The sequence below is a fragment of the Sipha flava genome, unplaced genomic scaffold, assembly GCF_003268045.1.
Source record: "Sipha flava isolate LNK unplaced genomic scaffold, YSA_version1 130_pilon_pilon, whole genome shotgun sequence".
Taxonomy (NCBI): domain Eukaryota; kingdom Metazoa; phylum Arthropoda; class Insecta; order Hemiptera; family Aphididae; genus Sipha; species Sipha flava.
The window spans coordinates 2216530-2240631 of NW_020271756.1; the positions used below are offsets into that span (position 1 = coordinate 2216530).

General features: G+C 31.3%; 2 protein-coding genes across 6 annotated transcripts; one reads left to right on the plus strand and one right to left on the minus strand.

The window, feature by feature from the left end:
• Nucleotides 1-665: 665 nt before the first annotated feature.
• Nucleotides 666-16778, plus strand: LOC112694562. Of its 5 annotated transcripts, none has more exons than XM_025570072.1 (3): nucleotides 666-748; nucleotides 823-1173; nucleotides 5379-6369. In XM_025570072.1, the coding sequence occupies exons 2-3, from the start codon at nucleotides 1056-1058 to the stop codon at nucleotides 5615-5617; spliced, it is 357 nt and encodes a 118-aa protein (XP_025425857.1). In that variant the 5' UTR covers nucleotides 666-748; nucleotides 823-1055; the 3' UTR covers nucleotides 5618-6369. The 5 variants fall into 5 exon arrangements, 2 of the variants coding, with proteins under 2 accessions (XP_025425857.1, XP_025425856.1); XR_003149577.1 differs by lacking the exons at nucleotides 666-748; nucleotides 5379-6369 and adding an exon at nucleotides 15786-16778 and having other exon boundaries at nucleotides 773-1028; nucleotides 1090-1173; XR_003149575.1 differs by lacking the exons at nucleotides 666-748; nucleotides 5379-6369 and adding an exon at nucleotides 15786-16778 and having other exon boundaries at nucleotides 773-1173.
• A 2193-nt stretch (nucleotides 16779-18971) lies between these two features.
• LOC112694534 (heterogeneous nuclear ribonucleoprotein L-like) lies at nucleotides 18972-21818 on the minus strand. Its single transcript, XM_025570035.1, has 2 exons — nucleotides 20131-21818; nucleotides 18972-19848 (listed from the first exon to the last, which is right to left on the minus strand). Exons 1-2 carry the CDS (start codon nucleotides 21063-21065, stop codon nucleotides 19500-19502), a joined length of 1284 nt encoding a protein of 427 aa, XP_025425820.1. The 5' UTR covers nucleotides 21066-21818; the 3' UTR covers nucleotides 18972-19499.
• Nucleotides 21819-24102: the final 2284 nt, after the last annotated feature.

Sequence of the window (24102 nt, forward strand, 5' to 3'; positions counted from 1 at the left end):
ACACTAACATAAATTAAGCAAATTCATTCCCTTGAACACACATCAGTACTATTATAAATCGTTTAATTCTAATGTCACTGCACATTACATATAGTACAATGTAGTTACCTGCACTGAATGACGATTTAACCCCCGCCGCAGTTTACAACACCACTAAAAATACATAGTAATTTTCGTTTTGCTCATTGTCAAAAACACTGAATATTATGTAATATATTCTGTAAAATTTAAATAATAAGAAATGAGTTTATGTATAATAGTTATAATGAACATAAAAAAACATAATTTAGATTAAACAGAGAGAAGAATTATTATACGAGGTACACGTGTATAATTTTTTTTTTTCTAACAATCACACGTGTGTTCTCAAAAACTGTACTACACTCGAAATATAATACAAACAATGCATAACCGTGTACTGACTACCATATGCTAGTCTCCTGTGGACAGCATAAAAGTAAAAAAATACACATGTAACATGTTACATTGTACATTTAACATAGCATAATATTTTTTTAAACGTTTCATTTCGTAGTTCTTACGGAGTATACGGGTTTACAATACAAGCTCTTAAAAATACCTATACCAACTGGCAATAATCCCAACAATATGTTTACTGTGACCATGTTTCAAACAATATTTAAATACTATAAGAAGTATATGAATCGTAGTCGAAATATTTACAAACATTTATCGAATATAGTATGGATATTCCATGTACTACGAATATGGAATTTACAGTATTACAGTATAAAGTGTTATGTTACGTTACGTTAAAGTGTTTGTTGTGGTGAGTATTTTTAAACGATTATTCATTCGTAGGCTCTTGCGAAAATATTTCAACACAATTGCACGTGCATTACGCCTATCTTTGTTATGATAATGGTAAAGCTACTACGTACAAGTCTATCTGCAGCTAGTTAGCGATGAGAAAAAATGGTATAGCGTACATGTGCCGCGTACATATTTGTTACTGCATAGTAAGTCGTGGCCGTCACACGGCAGACAAATAAACAGTAATAGTTACGGTACAATATTTCTACAGTAAGTATAATATGTATGCATGTTATAACAATGGTTTATATTCAGGATATTTAATACGGGAGCAGTATGCGCGAACACGTGTGTTCCAACATGCGTGCATTTTGAAAGAAGATATACTACTTGATAAAGGTCAGTGTATTTTTAAGTATTATAGTAATTTAGTCATAGAAACGTATTTTTAAACACTTAACATGTGCTTGCAGCGTTTATTTATACAATTATAAGACTATTATATTTAGTAAGTATGTAGGTAGGTAGTTATGAAACGAAAAAAAAAAAAACTACCAAGTAATTAAAATCAAATAAAATTATCTACACCAGGTACGTGTGCATTCGTAGATATTCCTATTACCAGTGACGTATTTAGGGGGGAGGGCTAAAGCGCTCAGGATGGCATTTTTTTAGAGGCGACATCAGATTTTTACATATTTCATTTCATGTTGATGAACAATAATAGAAATTGGTTATTTTTTTTTTTTATCCAAGATAATATTTTAAGATTGGAAATATTTATGGCAGGGAGAGACAAAATTTGTCGACGAAAAACCTCTCCTTCAAAATGTAAATAAGTTACTTGTGTTCGAGAATGACCGATGAACGATTAAACAGTATGGCTATATTAAATATTGAATCAGACATCACAAAAAGTTTATAGTATGATAACATAATGTACTGTAACTGGTCTAAATCATACAATTCAAATTGCGTTAATTTTGCCACTAACGAGTTTTATCGTATTGTAATTGATGTTATGAATACATATGTACCAAAATGTATTAGTCATACACGAACATTTCCTAACTGGTTTTCAATTGATCTACATAGATTATCAAAAAAAAATTAGTTGCCCATAAAAAATATAAAAACTACAAAATCTATTCTGATTACGTAATATTTTCTAACATTCGTAAACAGTGTAAAATATAAACTAAAAAATGTTACTCTGATCATCTATTTTACACCCAAAATTCACTTATCAGTAATCCCAAATACTTTTGGAACTATGTTAACAAATCTCGGAAAATTAATGATATCCTTGCTTCTGTATACCATTTAGATAAAACCTCATTAGAAGTTGCTAACTTATTTAGTGTTTGGTTTTCGTCCGTTTATGTTAAGCCTATTATTTTTGATGATACAGTGCTAGATAATATCTATGACTACATTGATTGTAATATGATAGATATTTAAATTACTGAAGTTTTTGATGCCTTACCTTCGTTAAATAATACATATTCTTTAGGTTCTGATTTTATCCCTTAATACCACTAAATGTGTTCATACTTCTTCCAACCGCTATAAATCCCATATAAATGGCGTCCCCCTTAATTCTATTAATCAAGTACAAGATCCAGGTATTATTCTGGCAGCCAATGTATCCTTTAATGCACATATAAATAAAATATATGGGACCAGTCTTCGTATGTTAGGGTTCATCAAACGTAAGTGCCATGATTTTAATAACCCTTTATGTTTGAAAGTATTATATTGTTCATTAGTAAGATCATCACTTGAATTTGGCATGGTATTATGGAATTCAAATAACTTACAATTTATCAACAAATTAGAAGTCTAGAGAAATGTCCTTCGTTTTTACGCGTATAAAACAGTGAGATTAAACCAAAATATGGATAAGATTGCAAACTTTGCAGGTTTAAAATCACTAAAGACCAGACGGTTAGTTTTTGATGCTACTTTTGTTTATAAAACCTTGAATGAAGAAATTGACTGTCCTGAACTATTATAAAAAATTGATCTTAAACTACCCACTTTCAATTCTAGATATAACCCTCCTTTTGCTATACAACAGTCAAAAACAAATTACTTTTCTAATAGTTCTATGTGTCGCCTATCAACGTTATGCAATCAAATAAAAAATTTTGATTTTTTTTTTTGATTCATACACCAAGTTAAAGACTAAAAAAAAAAGTAATAAAAGTATAAAGTTATTTATAATTCAAATAATTAATATACATTTTCACTTAATTATTATTACTATATTCCTACACCTTGGGGTGTTTAACGAGTTTTTCGGATTGATGTAAAATATATATAAATATACATACAATATAATAAATGTATATTGTACATTTATTATATTTAATTGTGTTAAACCGTTATCGTACTTATGTATTTACTCATAACATTAACCATGATAATATCTAAATAATCAAATACTTTATGAACAAGTGAAAAGATGGCACAGTTTAAATAGTGTATTACAACTGTGTGTGTGTGTTAAAATAAAACGTAAATTTTAAAATTTATAATTCTATGATGGCTAAAGTTATCGAAAGTAAACGTGGAAATAAAACACTAGAACTAAACAACATTAAATTGTTTATTGGATCAGTTAACAAATATCAACTAATTATATATATATATATAGTTATAAATTATATAGGTAACTAAGGTATCGTATACCATAATATATCATTTTTTTCACCTTTTTATATCTGGCCATTTTTATAAATAAAATTTAACATTTTCCAACCTATATTGTAAATATTATACAATGACTTTACATTTATTGAATTAATAGTATATGTTAAATAAAGTTATTTCTGTGCTATAGCATTTAATTTAAGCGTAGTATACAATTTTTTTGGTAAAAACGTGGTTAATATCTTATTTGGCGGAAACGGATATTGGTGGGAACTGGTATTGGTGGAAAAGGGAAAGGTCTACTTTTGGTGGAAACGGGCATCGCCCTTTATAGCGTATACTTGGGAGGGTTTACTTCTCCGGGTTCTAGATTCCAGGTCAAATTAGGGCTGACAGTATTGATAATAATTTTCGGTATTACGGTTTTGATTTGTATACCAAAAAAACTGAAAAAAATCGGTATACCGAAAAACCGAAATTAATTGTTATACAGAAAAACCATAATGATTCGGGGTACTAAAACAAAAAAACGATAAATAAAATTTACCAAGTGCCAATATATTTAACTTTAATATCGTTTCACTAATAGACAACTAGTTTCACAAGTAACTAGTAAAAAAAGTGGATTTTTTTTTAACTGTCCTTGCCTATAGACCAGTGGTTCCCAAAGTGTGTGCCGTGGCGCCTTGGTGCACTCCGATATCTGTACAGGGGCGCCGCGTCGTCATGAAATACTATCAAGTAAAAAATTTTTCTTATGATTAATCGTGCTATGACTTGGGGAAAGGCACCCTGAAAAAACGTTAGATCAAAAAAGGCGCCGTGAGTCGGAAAGGTATAGGAAGCACTGCTATAGCCTATAAGTACCTCTTTTATTTATTTGTTGTCATTGTTTAACCGATAACACTGCGGGAACTGCTTTTGCAATGCTTTCGTGTTGCCGAGGTACCCTTATGCTATAAAACAACATGGATAAGTATTTTATGTCTATATTATTGAAAAGCTACAGTATTGGTTTAATACTTAAAACTTAAAAAGTAATCAATTTAGAGCTATATAACCCGCCTAAACGGTAGATAGAAGTAGGTACTCAAGTTCCACTGATATTAAATTAATTACGTATAGCCATATAGTATTTGTGAATGTTCGAACTTCGAAGTGCATGAACGAAACGGTTTTCACAAACAGATATCGACGCACAACATACAAAATATATTATAATAAAAATGCACAATAGTCAAACATAGTATAAAAAATAATTTAAGAAACTCGATTGGAAATAGACTTATAAATATTCTAACTATTCTAACTATTGGATGCAAAAAAAACTCAAGATTTGAGTATAGATAAAGTGACTGACGATTTCGCCATCGAAAAAGCCCGAAAAAAGATTTTTTGTAAATAATAATAATTAATTTAGTATTTAAGTGGTAATCTAAAAATTAATTTTATTGTCTATGTGCAATCTAATCAATAAATAATACATAAAAATTAATTACTTTTATACTATCTAATAATATTTTAACCTTCATAATTTCTATTATAAAATATTTTCGTACTTTTATATTTCTTTATATTGTTTAGGTAAATATTATTTTTATACCGTTACAATATTTCTAAGTAAATTATGGTTTAACTCCTTTTTTACCAGTTACGTAATAATAAAATATATATAAAAATTACAGATCAATCTTCAATTGTTGAATATAGAATTACAAACTTTATACTTAAAAAGACAGCTGATAGTATGTCTCTCCCACTAATGATATTATTTAATTTATCTATGTCTTCTGACTCATATCCAACTTATTTAAAAAAATGTATGGTTACTCCTATTCATAAACAGGGAGATAAATTGTTATGTAGTAATTATAGACCAATCTCCCTATCATTAAGCTTATCAAAAATCTATGAAAAATGTATTAAATATAGAATTGTATAATTTCTAGACAAAAACTCATTTCTTTCCAACAAACAATTTGGATTTCTAAAAGGAAAATCTACAAGTGATGCCCATTTTTTCCTTAATAAATATGTACATGAACATCTTGACCAGAATAACAAAGTATTAGGTACCATATGCCTAGATACTGAGAAGGCATTTGATTGTGTTAACCATCAATTATTACTTAAGAAATTAAATTATGCTGGAATTCGTGGTATTGCAAATAAGTTAATTAGTTCATAACTAAGTGATAAATACTTAAATTATTATCTATCACTTAGATATGAAAGACATCAAATAGTTAAAATTAATAATAATTTAAGTAAATCTTTGTCAGTCAAACATGGTGTACCACAGGGAACCGTATTGGGCCCGATATTTTTTATCATATATATAAATGGTTTACTTAATAATAAGGGTTAATACAGAAGCTGAAATTAAGTGTTTTGCCAACAACACAGTTATTCTCATCCACGATAAAAATATAGAGGAACTATATATTAAAGCAAATGTTATTTTTAATGACATTAAATTATGGTTTGATAACAATCTTTTAGAGTTTATTCTAAATAAAACCAAACACATTGTTTTTAATATAACTAATCAGAGGCGGATGCAGAGGGGGGAGAATGGGGCAATCCCCCCCCCCGTTCACCGTAGCAGACTTCAGTTTTTGACGTAATTACTTCAAGGGTATATAGGGAAATCTTAAACTATTTTTTTCTATACCAAACTTATGCTAGTACTATGTTATCACTTATATTTATTATTTGGTAATATACTGATATCACAGTTATATACTACTATCGTGATGTTAAATATTCGTAACCAAGTTTTGTGTTTTTCGAAATGTGATAACTGATAACGACCAACGTAAAAATCGTTGGGAACCTCCATAATCAACAAATTTGTAATTATAAACTCTATTGTTATGAGTAGGGACCGGATTTGTATGCACAAAAAATCCTTAAAGTATGCTTCTACAAATGTTGTAATATGCTATAAAATATGTATTTATTTTTAAATATGTATTTAAATATTCACTTAAAATGTTGTTTAAAATTATGTAAAAATATGTGAAATGTATTATAAATGTAAAAACAATCATTAATTAATACGGTATTAAAAAATGTATAAAAAAGCTTTTAAAATATTTTGTCGTCATTGTCACCATTTAACATTTTTTATCTTCAATCTATAAAGTATAAACACCCACATTAATAAAAAGTGAAAACAAAAATTGAATTCATATTTTATTTTATTGCATTGGATGATATGAGTATGTAATCTTATCTTTGAAAGTAACGACCGGTCGCAATTTTATCGATATTATGTGGCTGTGATCGTATAAAATACGACGAAAACGAATATATGTGCTATTAATAATAATATGCAAAACTACAAATATGCATTGAATATGCATTTAATAGGTAAAAATGTTGAAATATGCAAAATATGCAAAAAAAAAAATTAGTGTTATTTTAATAAGAAAGATCTAAATCGGGGACAATGCTTATCAGATTTCAAAAAGCTTATTCCAATACATATACGCAGTGCCGTATTTAGATATTTTGCGCCCCGGTGTAAAAAAAAAAAATTGGCGCTCCTCTAAGGGGCCTGCCCACGGAAAATATAGGAGATAAATCTTCGTGAACCTTTTAGATATTCTAAAATCAATGCTATTTTTGTGTAGTAGACATGCCACCGCACGCCGCACGCGATATCATACGCCATATTATTATAAATAACTTATGTTTATTGACATTATCATAACAAATTTGGGAACTAATATTAGGTATATTCAGGCTCATATTTAAAAATTTGACGCCCCCGGGCCCGTATTTATGCCACTCTCCAAAAATAAATAATAATAATATAACACTTATTATTTCGTCCGTAATCGAAATTCTTTAATATTATATTATAACTTATAAATTAAAATTGTTTAATAGTTTTTTTAATTAACAAATTATATTATAATAAAACATACTATTTTCTTTTTTTCTTTTTTTATTTTTTTTTATTAGGTACATCATTTTTGAAATTAATTTTGCTAAAATATTTTGCCGCCCTTGAGACTTGACGCCCCTGGGCATCTGCCTACCCCCCTGAATATGGGCCTGCATATAAATCCGGTCCCTAGTTATGAGACATATTGGAATAACTAAAAAAAATTATTATTATTATTACTATATATATATTTTTTAAGACTTCTTTTTTTATCTAAATAAATAACCTATATCAAAATTAAAACTTTTAATTTCATCTATATAAATATCTATATCATGTGTGTTCGTTAAAAATCCCTCCTCCCCCCGTTATCTCGGTCTGGATCCGCTCTTGTAACTAATATTGATATTCAAAACAATTTAAAAATCTGTAATCACTCATCATTATACCTAACGAATAATGATCTAAGCTGTACGTGTGTATGTATAGAAAATGTTAGTTGTATAAAGTATCTAGGATTATATATTGATTCGCGTTTAAAATGGAAAAACCATATAGAACATTTAATATCATTATGTCGAAAATTCTTTTATATTTTTCTTAATCTTAGATCTATATTTAAAAAAAAAAAACAATTAAGAATAGTATATATCTCACTCGTCCAATCAATTATTACCTATGGTATTGAGAGTTGGGGTTGTGCTTATGATACTCATTTAGAAAAACTAAAAACAACTACGAATAAATAAATAAAATTTATATTAAAATTATCTAATTACACAAGTACTAATACTTTATATAAGGAATTAGATATATGTATTTAATTTTGATAAGCTGTTTAAAAAAAGTGTATTATTACTTATAATTAAAGACCGGATTTATATGTTTTTACATATCATTACTTGGTCTATGCAGTTGTATGTGAGTAAAAAATGTGGACGATTCATTCAATTCTGAGTTTGTAGAAAAAAAGTTTCTTTTTACATGTTTGAGAATATATCATAGGTTAGAGAATATTTAGCCCATTTAGCATATTTTAGAATATTTGATTTTTTTTTCATAGTTGGAGATTGTACAAACTTTTATCTGCAAACTAACCAATATATCTGATGAAATGGGTAACATAATAAAAATACTAAAGTGTCTCAATTATGTTAAAAAAATAAAGGTTACCAAATGTTAGCAAAAGTTGGGAACATTTTATGTGGAACAATGAAGATCTTCCAGAATATTTTACACCTAATGTAGTTGTTGACATGAAGTTTGCATCTCTAATATCTGTTGATGTTGAACGTTCATTTAGTCTCTATAAATAAATTTTAGGTGATAGAAGAACTAACATGAGTACAGATAATATGTAAAATATATTATTGTTAATTCATATAATAAAATTTAAATAGTATAACAAGTTTCTTTTTTATTCTTCAAAAAGTAAATATTTACCATTGTATGCACCAAAAAATATTGTTTTTTTTTATACATATATATATATATTGTTATTTTATATCTTGTATTAAATTATTATTATTTAAGGATTACCTTTTGTTAACCAATTTTTTTTGTTTTATTATATTTTAATATATAAATGATTATTTTTTATTTTTAATATTGTGACAATAGTGTTAATACAAAATTTAATTAAAATATACCAAAGGAATATTGTTTTTAAATTTTAATACTGTAAACCAGGGATCACCAATCAGTCGATCGTTGTTAAATTTAATTTTACCACTATTGGTCGATCGCGTATAATAATCAGATTAATTGGATAATGGGAATATTAGATTTAAAGATTAAATATCTAAATTTTCCTGGATGTCAAACACTAGGGACTTAAATTTCAAATGTAGCTCATTTGTTTGAAAACGTTGACGACCTCTACTATAGACTATACTGTAATATTTTTACTACATTCCTACTCTTACTGAAGTACAATAGTATTGTCGGGTACACAATATAATATTATCTACCACCGCAGTACAATATTTGAAATTTATATCTTATCTGTGATACCACGGAGTGGGGAAGATATCCGCGTGGCACGGACCGTTGGTCACCGCCAAAGGCCGTAAAGTTGTCGTTGTTCCGCCGTCTTTGTGATCGGGTCGTGGCCTTGTGCGTCCATTATACGTCGCGAACCGGTGCGCCGTCGCCGTCAATATCCCCGGTGATTTCGTGCACCCCTTCATTGGGTAACTTTAAGCCGCGTCATGATTGCGCGCGAAGTGTATGGGCGAACCCCGTCGAAAAAAAGGGAAAAATTGTTATTGTTTTTGATTTTCGTGTCTCGCGCCGGAACACCACTCGGCATCATGCCGCGCACGTAGTATTGGCCCGTTCCGTTGCGCCTGGTACACCGTGGGTTACCAGATCGTCCAGGTCCCGTCATTTTTTCTCTATTCGTCACCGTTTTGAGTGCTGACCTGGTCAACCCGTCCAATTCGACATTAGAAGCAGATAGACCTTCGGATCCAGTCATCACGTGCTCAGCCGCGGAGTCGCCTATTTTGGAGTTTAGGTCGTACGCACACTTTTGCCATTTAATTGTTTTTTTTTTTTTTTTGTTTGTCTTTATTATTATTTCATTATTATATATAAATATTACTTATATTCTCCTTGATTATTATACTGTTCAGGAAGACCGGCTTGTGGTGCCCCCTCCCCCATGTACCTCCATGTTTTAGTATACTAACACTAATTTAAGCTATTTTTTTTTTTATATATATATATATATATATTTTTTTGTCAATATATCATATTAATTATTACCGCAATTGCCATATGTATTATAATATACTTCTAATTATCTCGCCTACCCATCACCTGACCAACATAGTTGTTCCCACCATGATACAGTCCACTACCTCATTCCGATATACACGTTTGTCTGAAGCCGTTAAGAGATGACAAGCACACGACGGATGCGTACGGACGCAGATACGCACTCGCCCGAAACGGTTTCTTGTGCAACCGTCGATCCGCACAAGTATTCTATTATAATACACAACTACGTATATACCTCATGATTAAAAAAATTTTTTTTTTTTTAAAAATGCATATTAAATCATATATTGATGTTTGTTGATTATTTTTGAATAATTTCGAACATTTTTACATATTTTTAAGATTTTTAAGAGAATATAATAAGAATATTTGAAGGTTTTTTAGAGAATATTAACATCATATTTAAGGTATTTTGAAAAAATATAAATCCGGTCTTTACTTATAACATAAGAACAGTATACCAATATGTAAACATAATGTTAACACTAGCTTTAAGAAAAATGTAAATATTAATATTCCTAGACGTTATAAATCTTTTGGTCTTAAAAGTACATTAAATACTGCTATTACTCTCTGTAAAAACTTAAAAATTAATATTAATAACTTCAATAACTATAATAATTTTAAATATACCATATTAACACTACTCTAAGCTCTGACATATAATTATAAATCTATGTATTGTTTTCATCTGTTACTATTATTATAACTCTTTTTTTCTTTTTTTTCTCTGCTCTTATTATATTGTAATTATAATTTTTGTTGTTTTTATTTTTTTTGTTTCGCTCTCATATTAATCTATTTATAATTATGTTCATTACTTAAATTTATATATTAAGAACTCATCACCTTCAATAAAAGCACAGCTTGTAGAAGGTGAGCAAACGATATCTTTATTATTATGTATTCAAGTGTATTAATTGTTTGTTTGCAAAAATTGTAAAAAATAAATAAATAAAACTGAATATTAAATTCTTTTATATTTACTAAGACCAGACTGTTAATATTAAAAAGTGAATATTGTCCCGTTTAAATTATTATGCTCACTAAATTAAATAATGGTGTGTACATTTTAAAGGGCCATCAAATTAATGTTTGCATTAGGGCCCCACAAAAACCAAGTAGCGACACTGAGTTCGTGTACCAGTAATTTCATTGGGTGTTGTTATATTTGGGCTTAACATTTTTTACACGGCACCGAAAAAGAAAAAAAAATAACAGACAATGATGAGAAATATTATTTATTGTTATTAATTTCATTTGCTCAATTTCGAATTAAACGGACAACGTTTGCCTATAGGAAATATTACCAAAAATATAATACGTTTTTAATTGACACAAATACGTAGAAAATATAAGGTCGTATCAGTGTCGTATTAAGGTTTTGCCTCTCGAGGACAACAACATTTTGCTACCTTTAATCCGATGCAGTACATGTATAATATAAAATGGATAATTCAAAATAAGGATTTTAAACTATCCGTTTTAAAGTCGCGTTATCGACACATTTTTAATATGGAAGAGGCACAAGGCATTTTCAACAAACGGTTATTCATAAACATGCTGAAACGTTAAATATGGGAAAAAAACGTAAACAAATAATTAACAGAATGTTGCAGTGGTTTTTTATCTCCCCGAAAACAACCAGAAATCAATCTCATCTACCTCTTACTTTGATAATTACGCCCGTGAATTTAAAATAATAATACAATCACCAATGTCATATCATGAAGAATACACATATGTGCACTGGTATACGAACAATACAAACGTAAATTAAATTCACCGACAATCATAACAATTTTTTATGAGCAACTTATGAAAAACTTTTACCCTAAACATCGCGCGGTAAAATGAGATCCGTTCAAGACAGTTTTCCTGAATGCAATGATTTATCGTTGTTTTCAAACTAAAAAGTTAAAGTCATCCGCCGCTTCAGTGGCCCACGCCCAACTCGTGTCTAATGTCTCACATGAATACTTCCGTAATAACTCTTTTCTTGTGTAATTAATAACTCTGACCAATTCATAATGAGTGAATGCTTTTTTTTTGTGTCAACTTTTTTTTTTTTTTAATCAACTATTAACCGTACAATGGAATATTTAGGGAAGAAACGTAACATGTAATTACTAAGAAGTAAATTTTCTTTTTATTCGAAATTGAAAAACTGTAATAGGTATGTAAAACACATTGTGTAAATTCTATGGATTTGTGCTATAAACAGTTTTAATTCTATTTTCCATAACCTATTATAATTTATGACATCGTATCGGTTATTAATTTTAATTCATGTGCAGTAGATTTACGTAACATATTTTATAAGTTTTTGATGGATTAGAAGAAAAAAATAATTATTATAATCGTCGTGTTATTATCGCATTTGTATTATACTCGTATATATATATATACGTGTAAGCTATAACCTTTTCAATAGGATAATGTAATGGTATAATTATTACACTGTTATTCTGCCCCTTATACTGTCCACATTTTATTTACGTAAACAAGGATAGACTACGTCAGAAGATGTTGATGCAATGGTATTATTTACATGTTGTTTAAAAATTAAACTGTACCCATACATTAAACAAATAACATTAATAATTTTATTGTAACTGAAATTCTATTATCGCTGCTTTTTGAACGATTAAAATTTATTACACGTGTTCTGTGCTGAAAGAACATATAACACGTCACAAGCGTATGCATAATTTTTTTCATATCGAGAGGAAGATAATTAAAGTTGAAGGAGATTACCACTACTTAGCTTTCGATCCGCTATATGATCGTTATAATTCGAAAAGATATATATTACCTGGCTAATGTATATGCCTGAACTAATCTACTACAAATATTGGTATCTACCTAATTGTTGTGTATGTAATCTGCGTAGAACAACCGTTTGACTTTAAGGTCTCTCCTAACTCCAAGATAGGCCCTAAGCAATATAAAATTAATAAGTATTGTAAAAAAATCATCATTGTTTTGTACTGATATAATGGTAATGATTATGGATTTTGGATCGCCATTTAAAATAACATGTTTTGGAAAAATGTATCGGAATAATACGTTTTGCGCCATAATTATAATTATTTCGTATACTTTTATCATGGGAATAAATAACATAGAATAATTGTTTTGAAACAACTCTAACTTTTCAAACCTTATTTTATATTTCGAAAAATTGGCATGAAAATAAGAAATTATAAAAATGAATTGCTTAATTTTTTTATAAATGGAATCAATATTTGCATAGATTTTATCAATTTCGGCAATAACACATTTTAATTTGTTAACCTTCAATATGTTATAAAAAGGTACAGTTTTGCATGTTCTACATTTTTACAGCTGGGAGTTAATTAATTAAATTTTTTAAAGTAAAGTTACTTTTAACTAAGTTACTTGTTAATTATTTTTAAAAGAAATTTCCAACTTTCAAATTTAAATTTTTCTATATTTTGCAGTCACTATAGTCATTTGATAAATTGTTAAGCCACATTAAGTTAATTTTATTCCCAATTTAAATTCCAAAAATTAAAAATGTAAAAATATATAATTTTTAGTATAAAAAATTGATCAGACGTCAAAAATCGTCCTTTTGGTAAAAATCGTGTAAATGGACACAAAGAAAATAAATAAATAAATTCCTCGTTCTCTCAGAATTTTATATGAATATGATTTTTCAATCTAAATGTTCTTAGAATCTCATTCAGAAACCAATATAGATATTTTAAAAAACCGTAAGTTTCCACTAAAAGGTATAATCAATGATATAATGTACACAAATATTGAATTCCGTCAAATTGAATGTAACATATACATATTTAAAATACATTCTAACAAAGCAATAGTGCTTATTATGTATATTTTATAAATCTCAATGTTAATTTTTTTTTTAAAAAAAAAGTATTTCTGTTTTTAAATTATGATAAACTAGACCAAGCATAAAATAATCTTGTCTAACCTTGAGTAGTTTAAGATACATTTACGATTTTTGAATGTACATTTTGTCTCACCCTTCATCCTTATAAGTGAGCATTGAATATAATCCATTATTAATAGGAACTCCAAGAGAGAAACGGTGAATACATTAAATTAGAAAACTATGTTAACATGTTATAAAACAGTAGAGTCGCATAACTCCCGGTGTAGTGCAGCACGTAGATTTCGTAGATATTAGATAAGTAATAACCCAATCATATCGAGAGTAAAATATTTTTCAAATAAAAAAATCTACAAATTCTAACGTAGACTTACTGGCTAGCTTTATATATTTATTTGCTATAGCATTGATTATAGAATGTACACTGTTAAATAATTAATATTGATGTTGCGTGGCACGCGGCTTGTCGCGGTGGCGCCGAACGCTCGTTAAAATTAATATCAAAATGCTTCGTTTTGATTTCTGATGCCATTGAATGATTTCATCGACCAGTGTATATTATTATCGGGAAATATTAAACTAAAACTGTGGTGAGGTCTTAGGTCATTTTCGTACAGTTCGCCTCGTCCTCTTGCCTTGTTTCAGATTATTCAAAATGTGTACCATACGATAACAAAATTATTCACGGTACACCAAACAGTGACTATACGGGTGTTATATGTAATTATTCAAACGCACAATCAAATTAGACATCTGGAAATTAGACATAAAACAAGTCACTATACGGTGTTTTTCATGATATGCGTTTTTAATCGAGCCAGCGTTCGGCTAGTATCTTCAAATGTGATTGCAATTGCAAAACGCCATAAAATCCAATTAAAAACTGTTCCGAGGCTAATACATCAAGCGCTTGGTTTTAAACTTAGTGTGTTTACATGTCATGTCGAGTGCTAATAAAATTGTTTATAAATAAAGAAAAAAAACAATCATGTTCTTCTATTGGTTCCCAGACTACACCACGTTACAATGAAATCATGTGTACTATGAGTATTTACTTGCTGTTGACCTTCAGAAGAAAATAATAATCTTAGGAAGAAAAAAAAAACAACGCGAATTTTTTCCTATTTTAATTTATTTAATTATTATCAACTAATCGAAATACCGAACTAAACAATTCAGCACCATTTTCAAGTGTTATAATTAGGGCAATGGCGAAATGTGATACCTATACAACCTAGAAATTCAAAACAATGCATCTCTGTAATGAAATGTTTTTATTTTAAACGATAGTGATGAACGAAAAATATTTTAAACAAATTGACCCTGAAAAAATGTTGTACGGTGGTCGGTGAATCGTTTTCCATACGATCAATGATTTAAGAAAACATTTTAATACTTCAATAGTAATCTATATCTGACGTCCTAGCGGGAATAAGTAGTTTAAATGATAAGTGATTAGAGTGGGAAACCAGGCGCGTGCACAAGAGGGAGTTTAGGGATTCAACTTTCCCTTCCCTGAAATTTAGGAAAATTATTTATAGGTATTAAAATGTACAGCCTAAACCCACTATCAACCCAACTATCAAAACATTTTTTTTTTTTTTTTGTACGCGCCTGTGAGAAACATCAGTACATTATATTTGAAAAATAAAACTAAATCAAACGAATTAATGTGAATAAAATAATAAATAAATAAAAAAAAAATGCATACACTCGCTCGTAGTTTGTTGTGAGCGATCATCAACCATTCGACGGTTTGATTTTTATTTATATATTTTTTTGGCGATTATTTAGATGGTAACGAAAACGCTGCAGTCTGGTTTGAATGGGAGGGTCGAAAAGGTCTCGAAACCATTATTTGCGTTCAAGACGTCAGGGAGGGTTTTCGGAAATGGAAGTGACTGCGAGATGACCAATGATGGTACCGTAATCCGTCAACAGGAGAGGAAAAAAACGTCAACGCCAAACGCTTGTACCCACAGCAGTAACGTACGCCGTCAAACATTTCACTTCAGACATTTTTGAACGTGAAAAGGAAATGAACGGAAACTATTCGAATTCGTTGGACACGCGTGCGACCGCTTTTACGCACACCGGTAAAATCGGAACCGACTCCGATGCCGGATGCAATGTAATTGAGTTAGTGCTATCACACGTAGACCAAACCGATAAATTCATCGGTCCGATAGACGGCTCCGGTATATGCGGTCGGCGTTGAATTCGATAATTCGAGTGCCGGACCGATCCCCGGACTTGTCAATTTCCATGTGTTGCGGTATGTGCCGGGGTGGATTATCACGAATCTCACAACGCCAGTTAAAATAACTGAAATTTGTGTAAAAATACACAAATAAAGTCTTTAATAAATAAGTTTAAAACAATTTTAATACTCTTTATGATGGAATTAATTTTCTTCGTCTTCTTTTCCTACAATTAAAAAAAATTAGTATTATAAACATGTAAAAATAATTGCATGTTTACATGCAAAGTTGGACTGTAAACCTAATTAGACATTTTCTGTTTTTAATAAATTTAAATGCGATTGTTGATCAGCATATTTTAATAAATTGAAAACAAACGTTCCACGTCTACTAACGTTATTGGCGCATAGTTACTTAAAACGTACTAAGTCATTTCATTTCAATATTTCATGTAAAACTTCCAAACTTTTTTGGTATCCAGATTTGTAACTCTTATTTTTCTCCAACATAGTTTCAATTTAAGTTATTACCGTTTTTCAATGCACTTTACTCAATAGGTACTTAGTAGTTTATTGCTAATAAATAATCAATCATTAAATTTCATAATCACTTTATCTTTTTTCATTATATATAGTAATTTACTATTATTATTATAGCATTATATTATATATAGTATTAATTTACAAATAAACAGAGCTATACGCATAAACAATTAAGTATTTTTTTAGTTGCCACATTCATTGACGCCATGAATTTCTATGATATTAGGTAAGTGTGATAGTAAAAAAAAAAGATAAGAATAAATTTACATAAAACATAAAAATGGGTAAATAGGCTCTAAATAACTATTAATTTGCAAAAATCCCTAGAATGTATTTTGCATAAAAAACATCAAAATATGCAAATATATATAATTGAAATTTTTGTATTTTAGTCCGTTAGGTATATTTTAAAACAAATTTATATTTTACTTAGATTATTCTACAGTCATTATTAAAGAATATCCAAATGTAACAAGTCCTGAACCTTACTGATAAGTTGTTTACATATCTTATTTAAAAACATTTACACGTTGAATATGGTTTTTATATCTTGCATAAAATGATAATACTTGTAATTTTGACAACAGCTAGAAGATATCTACTAGTGTTTGTCTTAGTTTTGAATTTTGTTGGTAAGTACTTTATAACGTATTAATCATTAAATAATACTCTAGAACAGGCTGTTGTTATAGAATTTCGCAACGAAAATTTGATCACGGAAGACAAGACTTTGACATGTTTCAAACTTCTCCAATCCACATATTTCGATAGTTGCCATTTGTATATTTCAACAATCTTATTTTGTATTAAAAAAAATAATTTAAATATAAATATTAAAATATCTGTTAGCTTTTAATGTATTGATGAGAATTTCTGTATTACAGTATTATTTTAACAGTGTGACCTTAAAAATCTGAACGGTTGGGAAGTGAATAAATAGTAAAACTGTAATGGTACACAATTTTCAGTATGCTACATTGTTTGCTACCTAATAGCCAATGCCTAAGAGTACTTGAAACTAACTTTATTTATATAAGAATAATGAAATATAAAACAAATCTACTATTAATACTTCTGATCATGAAAAGGTGCAAAATAACAATATTAATATAATAAAATATTAATATTTAGCGTCTAATAATTTATTTAATAAAAATGTATTATTAATTTGAAACCAGTTATCAAAATTAATTCAAATAAAATTAAACAATTACATTTTTGTGTAAAATATAATTGACAACTAATTTATGTGGAAAATTGTATGATAAGAACTAAGTAATTAAACTAGCATTGGAATTAAAAATGTTTAACACTTTCACTATTATAGCTTAAGACTAAGGACCTACCTAATCAATTGTACATTATGTATTGTAAATGTATAACAAATTGATTTTAAACTGCATTTACTCAATACCTATATTCTATACTCACCTTTCAACAGATATAATTCAATAGTGATAGTTAACATAAACAGAAACAATAAAAGGTCATTGAATTTATATAACCAGTTGAAATATTGCATCCATCAATGTGTACTTAAAAGTAATACATTATTGCTCATTATTATGTAACTACTAGCAAAAGCAAATAATATAACTCAGCTTAATATCTGATGGTTATAAGAGTCATTAAAAATAATTGGAATTGAAGAATTCATTACTATTAGAATGATTCTAAGTGAATTTTAAATAAATAAATACCTAACAATTACATTAAGTAAGAGGTTATTAAATAAATATTTAAAATCAGACATGTATAATAGAATATTGAATACAATAATTTTAAGAAAATGTAATGAACAATAAATGTAATAAGAATACTACAGTAAAATATTTCAAATATATCAACTTTTTTTTTGTTAAAAAATATGAAACAAGTGTACTAGTTACTACATTCAATGACCTACGTTGCTAGGATACTAAAAACAGTAGTAACTTTTATATATTTTTGAATCAGATATTAATTTTATTCTAAAATTAAAAATTAAATAAATACAACCTAAATATTTATTAAAACTAGACTAATTTACATTTTAAACATTCAACTAAATCTTTATAATTGTTGCAAAATAAATAAAACATAAAACAACTATGTTCTATTGACTATAAAACAAATTAACTAAAATGAACTGTCTTTACTTAAAAGTATTAACAAATTTAAAAACAATCTACTATCAAGCCAAATATCTCTTGGAAAATATTCTTCTTATAACAGTACCAGTACCATAATCAATAATATTAATAATAGGAATCATATATATTTCAGTATCATAATATTAAGTGTGCACGCATCATTAGCATTTTGTGACAAAAAAATATGTTTCAAACTCTTTATTAGGACAATGTATTGGCAAGATTATGGTTTTGGTCCCACCCCTTATCACTAATTTCAGAGTATTCTGAAATAAACTTAATAAGAAATAAGTACTCAATAGTATAGATTATAAACAGAAATAATAATGGTGAAGATATGGTTTGATTTTCATAATTGACAAGTCTACAGTAGTATAATTATAATAATAATAAAAATAATAATACATGTACAGAAAAAAAAAATAAAAATAAAAAAATAAATTTGATATTAAATATAAGACAGACATTTTAAGGGGGTGGCAGGTATTAACCATAGTCCTTTTAACTTATTAATAGGAAATGTGAAACATAGTCGATTTCTCTTTAAAAAATAAAAAAAATAACCCGATAATATGCACTAAATAGTAATAATTGACAAACATGAGATACGGTAGTTCGTTAAGCAGCACAATGTCACTCTGCCAACTCTGCATTCGCTATTCCTTTGGGCAATGATGAAAAACATAGTCTGAGTAAGTACGGAAACTTGGACGATTCACATTTTATCGGCCAATGGTTGACAACCATCACAACTTCTACAGCAATAGCCATTTCTGTAAACTCAATGAGCCCAGATGAACTACGTGCTTCAGTACCTTTAGGAGGAAACATTTTAATAACCATTTGGAGGTCAACATCTTTTAATGCTTTGCTTATTGTCTGGGATAAATCATCTTCTGATATGTTTGGTGGGGCATTAAAAAAATGCAACACACTGGATGGGTTTTGACGCCGGTTTTTTCCATTTGAATTTGAATGGAATCTATAAATAAAATTTATATAAATTAGTTCCAAAATAATAATTTATACTTGAATAAAATGTTTTTAAAATATTTATAATAAAGTAATAAAAGTTCTTATTAAAATTGAAGAACATTAGGAGAAAATAAGATTAATAAAATATTACAATTCATAACTTAATTGAAGTTAATGAATTAAATAAAATTTCATTCAAATGGCTTTTAGTTTTCGAAATAGGTATTTAGACTTAATTATATTAATTAATCTACACCCTCGACATTATGATTTGATAAACCAATAATACCTATTATTTTTTGAATTGGAATAATCTTTGAATGACGGAGTGCCATCAGGTAGATCATAAGGTACCATAATGTCGGATAAAAACATTTGTTTCGACACTTGCAGTTGCAACACATTACAGTTGATGAGTGTCAGCTTATTCAAATTGTCCATACATCGGTCAACTGACATTTCATTATCCATTTGTACCATTGCACAACCTTCCTTACTTTTAAGAAATTTCACTTTGACTACATTTCCGTACAAACAAAACAAATTAAAAAGACGATTACAATTTGCCTTTTCTGGATCTAAACCGTAGACCATTAATACACAACGTCCAGGAGTTGCTGGATAGCTTTCACCGTAATTGTTATTAGGTAAATCATGGGGTGTGGATAACAGTCCACCCCGGCATTCAAAATCGAATCGAGGGAATGTAGGCCGAGTAGAAATAAGTGGAGCTCTCGGAGGGTCCGGTAACAAAGGTGCAGTTTTTTTCTCATTAGGGTTTGGTGTAGTGTAATCCCATGTTTCAGAGTCATTTTTGTAGACATTCAACTTGGAAGGTTTGGCATACTCGACTCTCAGTGTACAGCATCCTTGGTATATATCAGCACCGTCCATCAGTTGTTTGGCTCGGACGGCTTGGTCCACTTCTTCATATTCCACCATGGCCTGTACGCCGCGTTTCCTAAATATGACTATGCGCAGCACGTTACCATGGTCTTTGGATATGGTGTGGATGACATCAGTGTTGATGGGATACGTCACTTTAGTAATGGTCAATAGCAGTATGTGATTGGGTTGAGTTTCGGCGCTTTTGCGACGACCATCCTCGTACGAGGACACGGAACTGTTGGTGCGCGACTCTCGATCGTAGTCGGTCCTCAGCCGTTTGTTGGTCTGATCGTTTTTTAAACTATTGTAACCATAATGATTGTATGCCGCCATCATTATTTGCTGTTTGAATTGGAAGAGTATTTCCAACGATTGTACGGTTCGGTTTTTCCGTCACGTGAAAACAATCGGAAAAACTTCGGAACGAAACAACAATAGACACCACCGGAGAGGTTTCGACACGGAGAGTGATGGAGAGAAAGAGAGAGAAATAGAGACGGAGAAATAAACAATAACAAGAGACACTGCGCTAAACGGCGGTTATAGGCGATTAGATGACTACATGGTGCACGGGGCAGCCGTCGCACGATTCGCGCGTACCATTGCCGAGAAGCCGTGTGCGTTAGGAGTTGGTTTACACCGAGACGGACGTACGGCAATAAGGCGGTCGACGGACAGCCATTTAATACGAGTTCGTTTTTGGTGGCGGACGGTGCGGGCGAAGAAATCGAAAAAAAACCGTCGGCACAAGCCTAACCGCTGCGGAAGGTACACAAATCGCACTATCATGAAACTGACGCCATTTTGTCTCCCGATATCTCTCGGCGGGTTGCGGGCACACGCACACACGTAGACGCACGCGAAAACAAGAGAGCGCGCGCGCGCGCGCACTCGCAAACACACACACGCACGCACGGGGACACACGCGCGCACAGTACGACTGTCGAATCGAACGCGACGGGTTGGAAGTTTGGAACGTATCGCGACGACGACGAGCGGTGCACTGCCTGACCGGGCGGTATCACGCGCGGTGGACAGCGGTTGCGGTGGTGACGTTCGAGCGCGGACTGATCGGTTTCGTAAACAACGACGACGACGACGACGACGCGATAACCCGAACGTGTGCGTTGTGCGTGCGTGCGACCGCCTAATCGTGTACGCGCGCGCTACGGTAGTACAACAATAATAATAATAATAATAATAGTAATACACGTCTCGCGGCTTCCAGTGGGTGGGAAAGTCGTTGTCGAGCGGGCGGTCGCTACGCGAACCCGGTCGTTTGCGAACCACTCGGCAGCCAGCTGATAATCGCGGGCCGTTTAGTGACGGACGCGCGCCGACACTTTTGCACGGGATGACCGTTCCGAACAAAGGGCTTTAATTGTGTTGTCGCGATTCGCCGCGAAGTCCCTGCCGACCGGTACGGCGGAGCGGCCCCGTGACACGCCGAATTCTTTGGACGCGAGCCATTTGCGGCAGCGGCCAGCTCGCACGCGGTCCAGCCGACGGAGACGGCGGCATAGGTGAAGCGCGAACGGAACGCGCACCGGTCGTCGTCGTTTTACCCAAAGCCCCTTCCCCCTTTCCACCCACAGGATAGACGACTGTTGGGCGATGGAGAAGAGATGACCGCGCGTTTATTTATAGCGCTATAATAATACAGTATTACAGCGTGCGCGGATGTGTACAGCGTATAAAACACGGGCGTAATATTTTATCGTTACACGTGCGATAAACCTGTGTTTATGACAAACGTGTTCGTCCCGTCCCGGGGGAAGCGCCGAGATTTAGGGACGGCGCGAAATCCTCGACCGGATATCCCCGGATGGTGTACAGGATAAACAGCGCTAAACGTGCGATTGGTGGGGGGGGGCGCAAGGGAGCTCGGTGCCTTACCTGCCACTCGTAGCGCTTGAAAATCGTACGCTTTAGCGTTCACCGAGAGTTCGTTGAAACGGTCAAAATAATCGCCTACGTAAATAATTATTTTATGAGTTTGTTAGGAAAAAACACGGTTTTCCGAAACGTTCCTTTTTTTTTTTACACGATTATCAATGATTATGTCTCCGATCCTTAGAACAGTGTTTTGCAAACAATTACAAACTCGAATCAATTATTATTATTGATAAATGGTTAGTGGTTTTACGGAACGGTGCACGGAATGCTGAAATAGGTAAACAGGGATTATTAGCCCCTCGCGCGTTATTTTTTTCCGCCACTTCAAACCCCACGAACAAAAGAAAAGAACCCGCACGTAGAGCTAAACAAATTGGGAGGGAAAAAAACTGTTGGAGAGGGTCAGGTGATTGATATTTTCAATAGTTAAGCACTTACGCGGCATTAATCTAATCATGTAATACCTGCCAAATGGTCGTGGTACTGTAAATCGCGTACCGTCACAATCCCCCAGGGGAACCTTGGACTCTGTCGGCGGGAGCGAGCCGACCGCTCCATCGTTTCCCTGATGTCACGATATTTTTTTTCATCGCCAAACTAAATTATGGTTCTATCATTGGAACGACGAGAAAAAAAAATAGAAAAAAAATAGAAACCATCGCGCGTTTTATGATTTATGAACGAGCGTCAGATAACCCTACTAGTAGGCTGTCGGTGGATAACCCCCGGGTCGGTGACAATTAGGATTTTTTTATTCTCCAAGATTACAAGTTCCTTTGAATCATTTCAGTGTAAAGTGTTGTATACTTTTATAATGATAATTGTACAATGCCGACTACACTCGCGTTACACATAATAGCTGTATAATTTATACGGAGTATTATCTCTTACCGAACAACGATAACGTTATTCGTAATATTCCCGACTGAAACGAGAACACGTGGTGGTGTTCGAGGAGAGTGATAAGGATGATAAAACACTTTCCGGAACTTTTTTCATATCACCTATTGCGTAATGTATTTTTTTATACCTTATAATATCTTCGAACTCAGTCGGGAAAAAATAAAATGAGTGTTACAGGGCTGATTTTTTTTTTTTTTACGAGGAAAAGTGTTTTGCTTCTTGCGATAAATTGGTATTTCATGCTACTACCAAGGAAAACCCTTCCTAAGTACGCCGTTATATCGGAGGATTAAGTAACAAAAAAAAAAAAATGCGCCGCTTTTCGAGGTGATTTTAATCTGTCTGTCGCCCGAAGGGTTACACGTCGTCTGCGTTAAACATTATTGCTGCCGTTAATCGTTATAAAGCTGACATTTAATAATAAAGAGGATACGGCTCGCTTTTTTCTCTAGTAGATACCTACCATCGATTTTGGACAACGATGAAGTATACCGCGTCAGCACACAGGTCTGTTTATCGCAAGGAAACGCGTAATTTATAAGATCCTTTCCTGATGTCTGTCACAATACACACG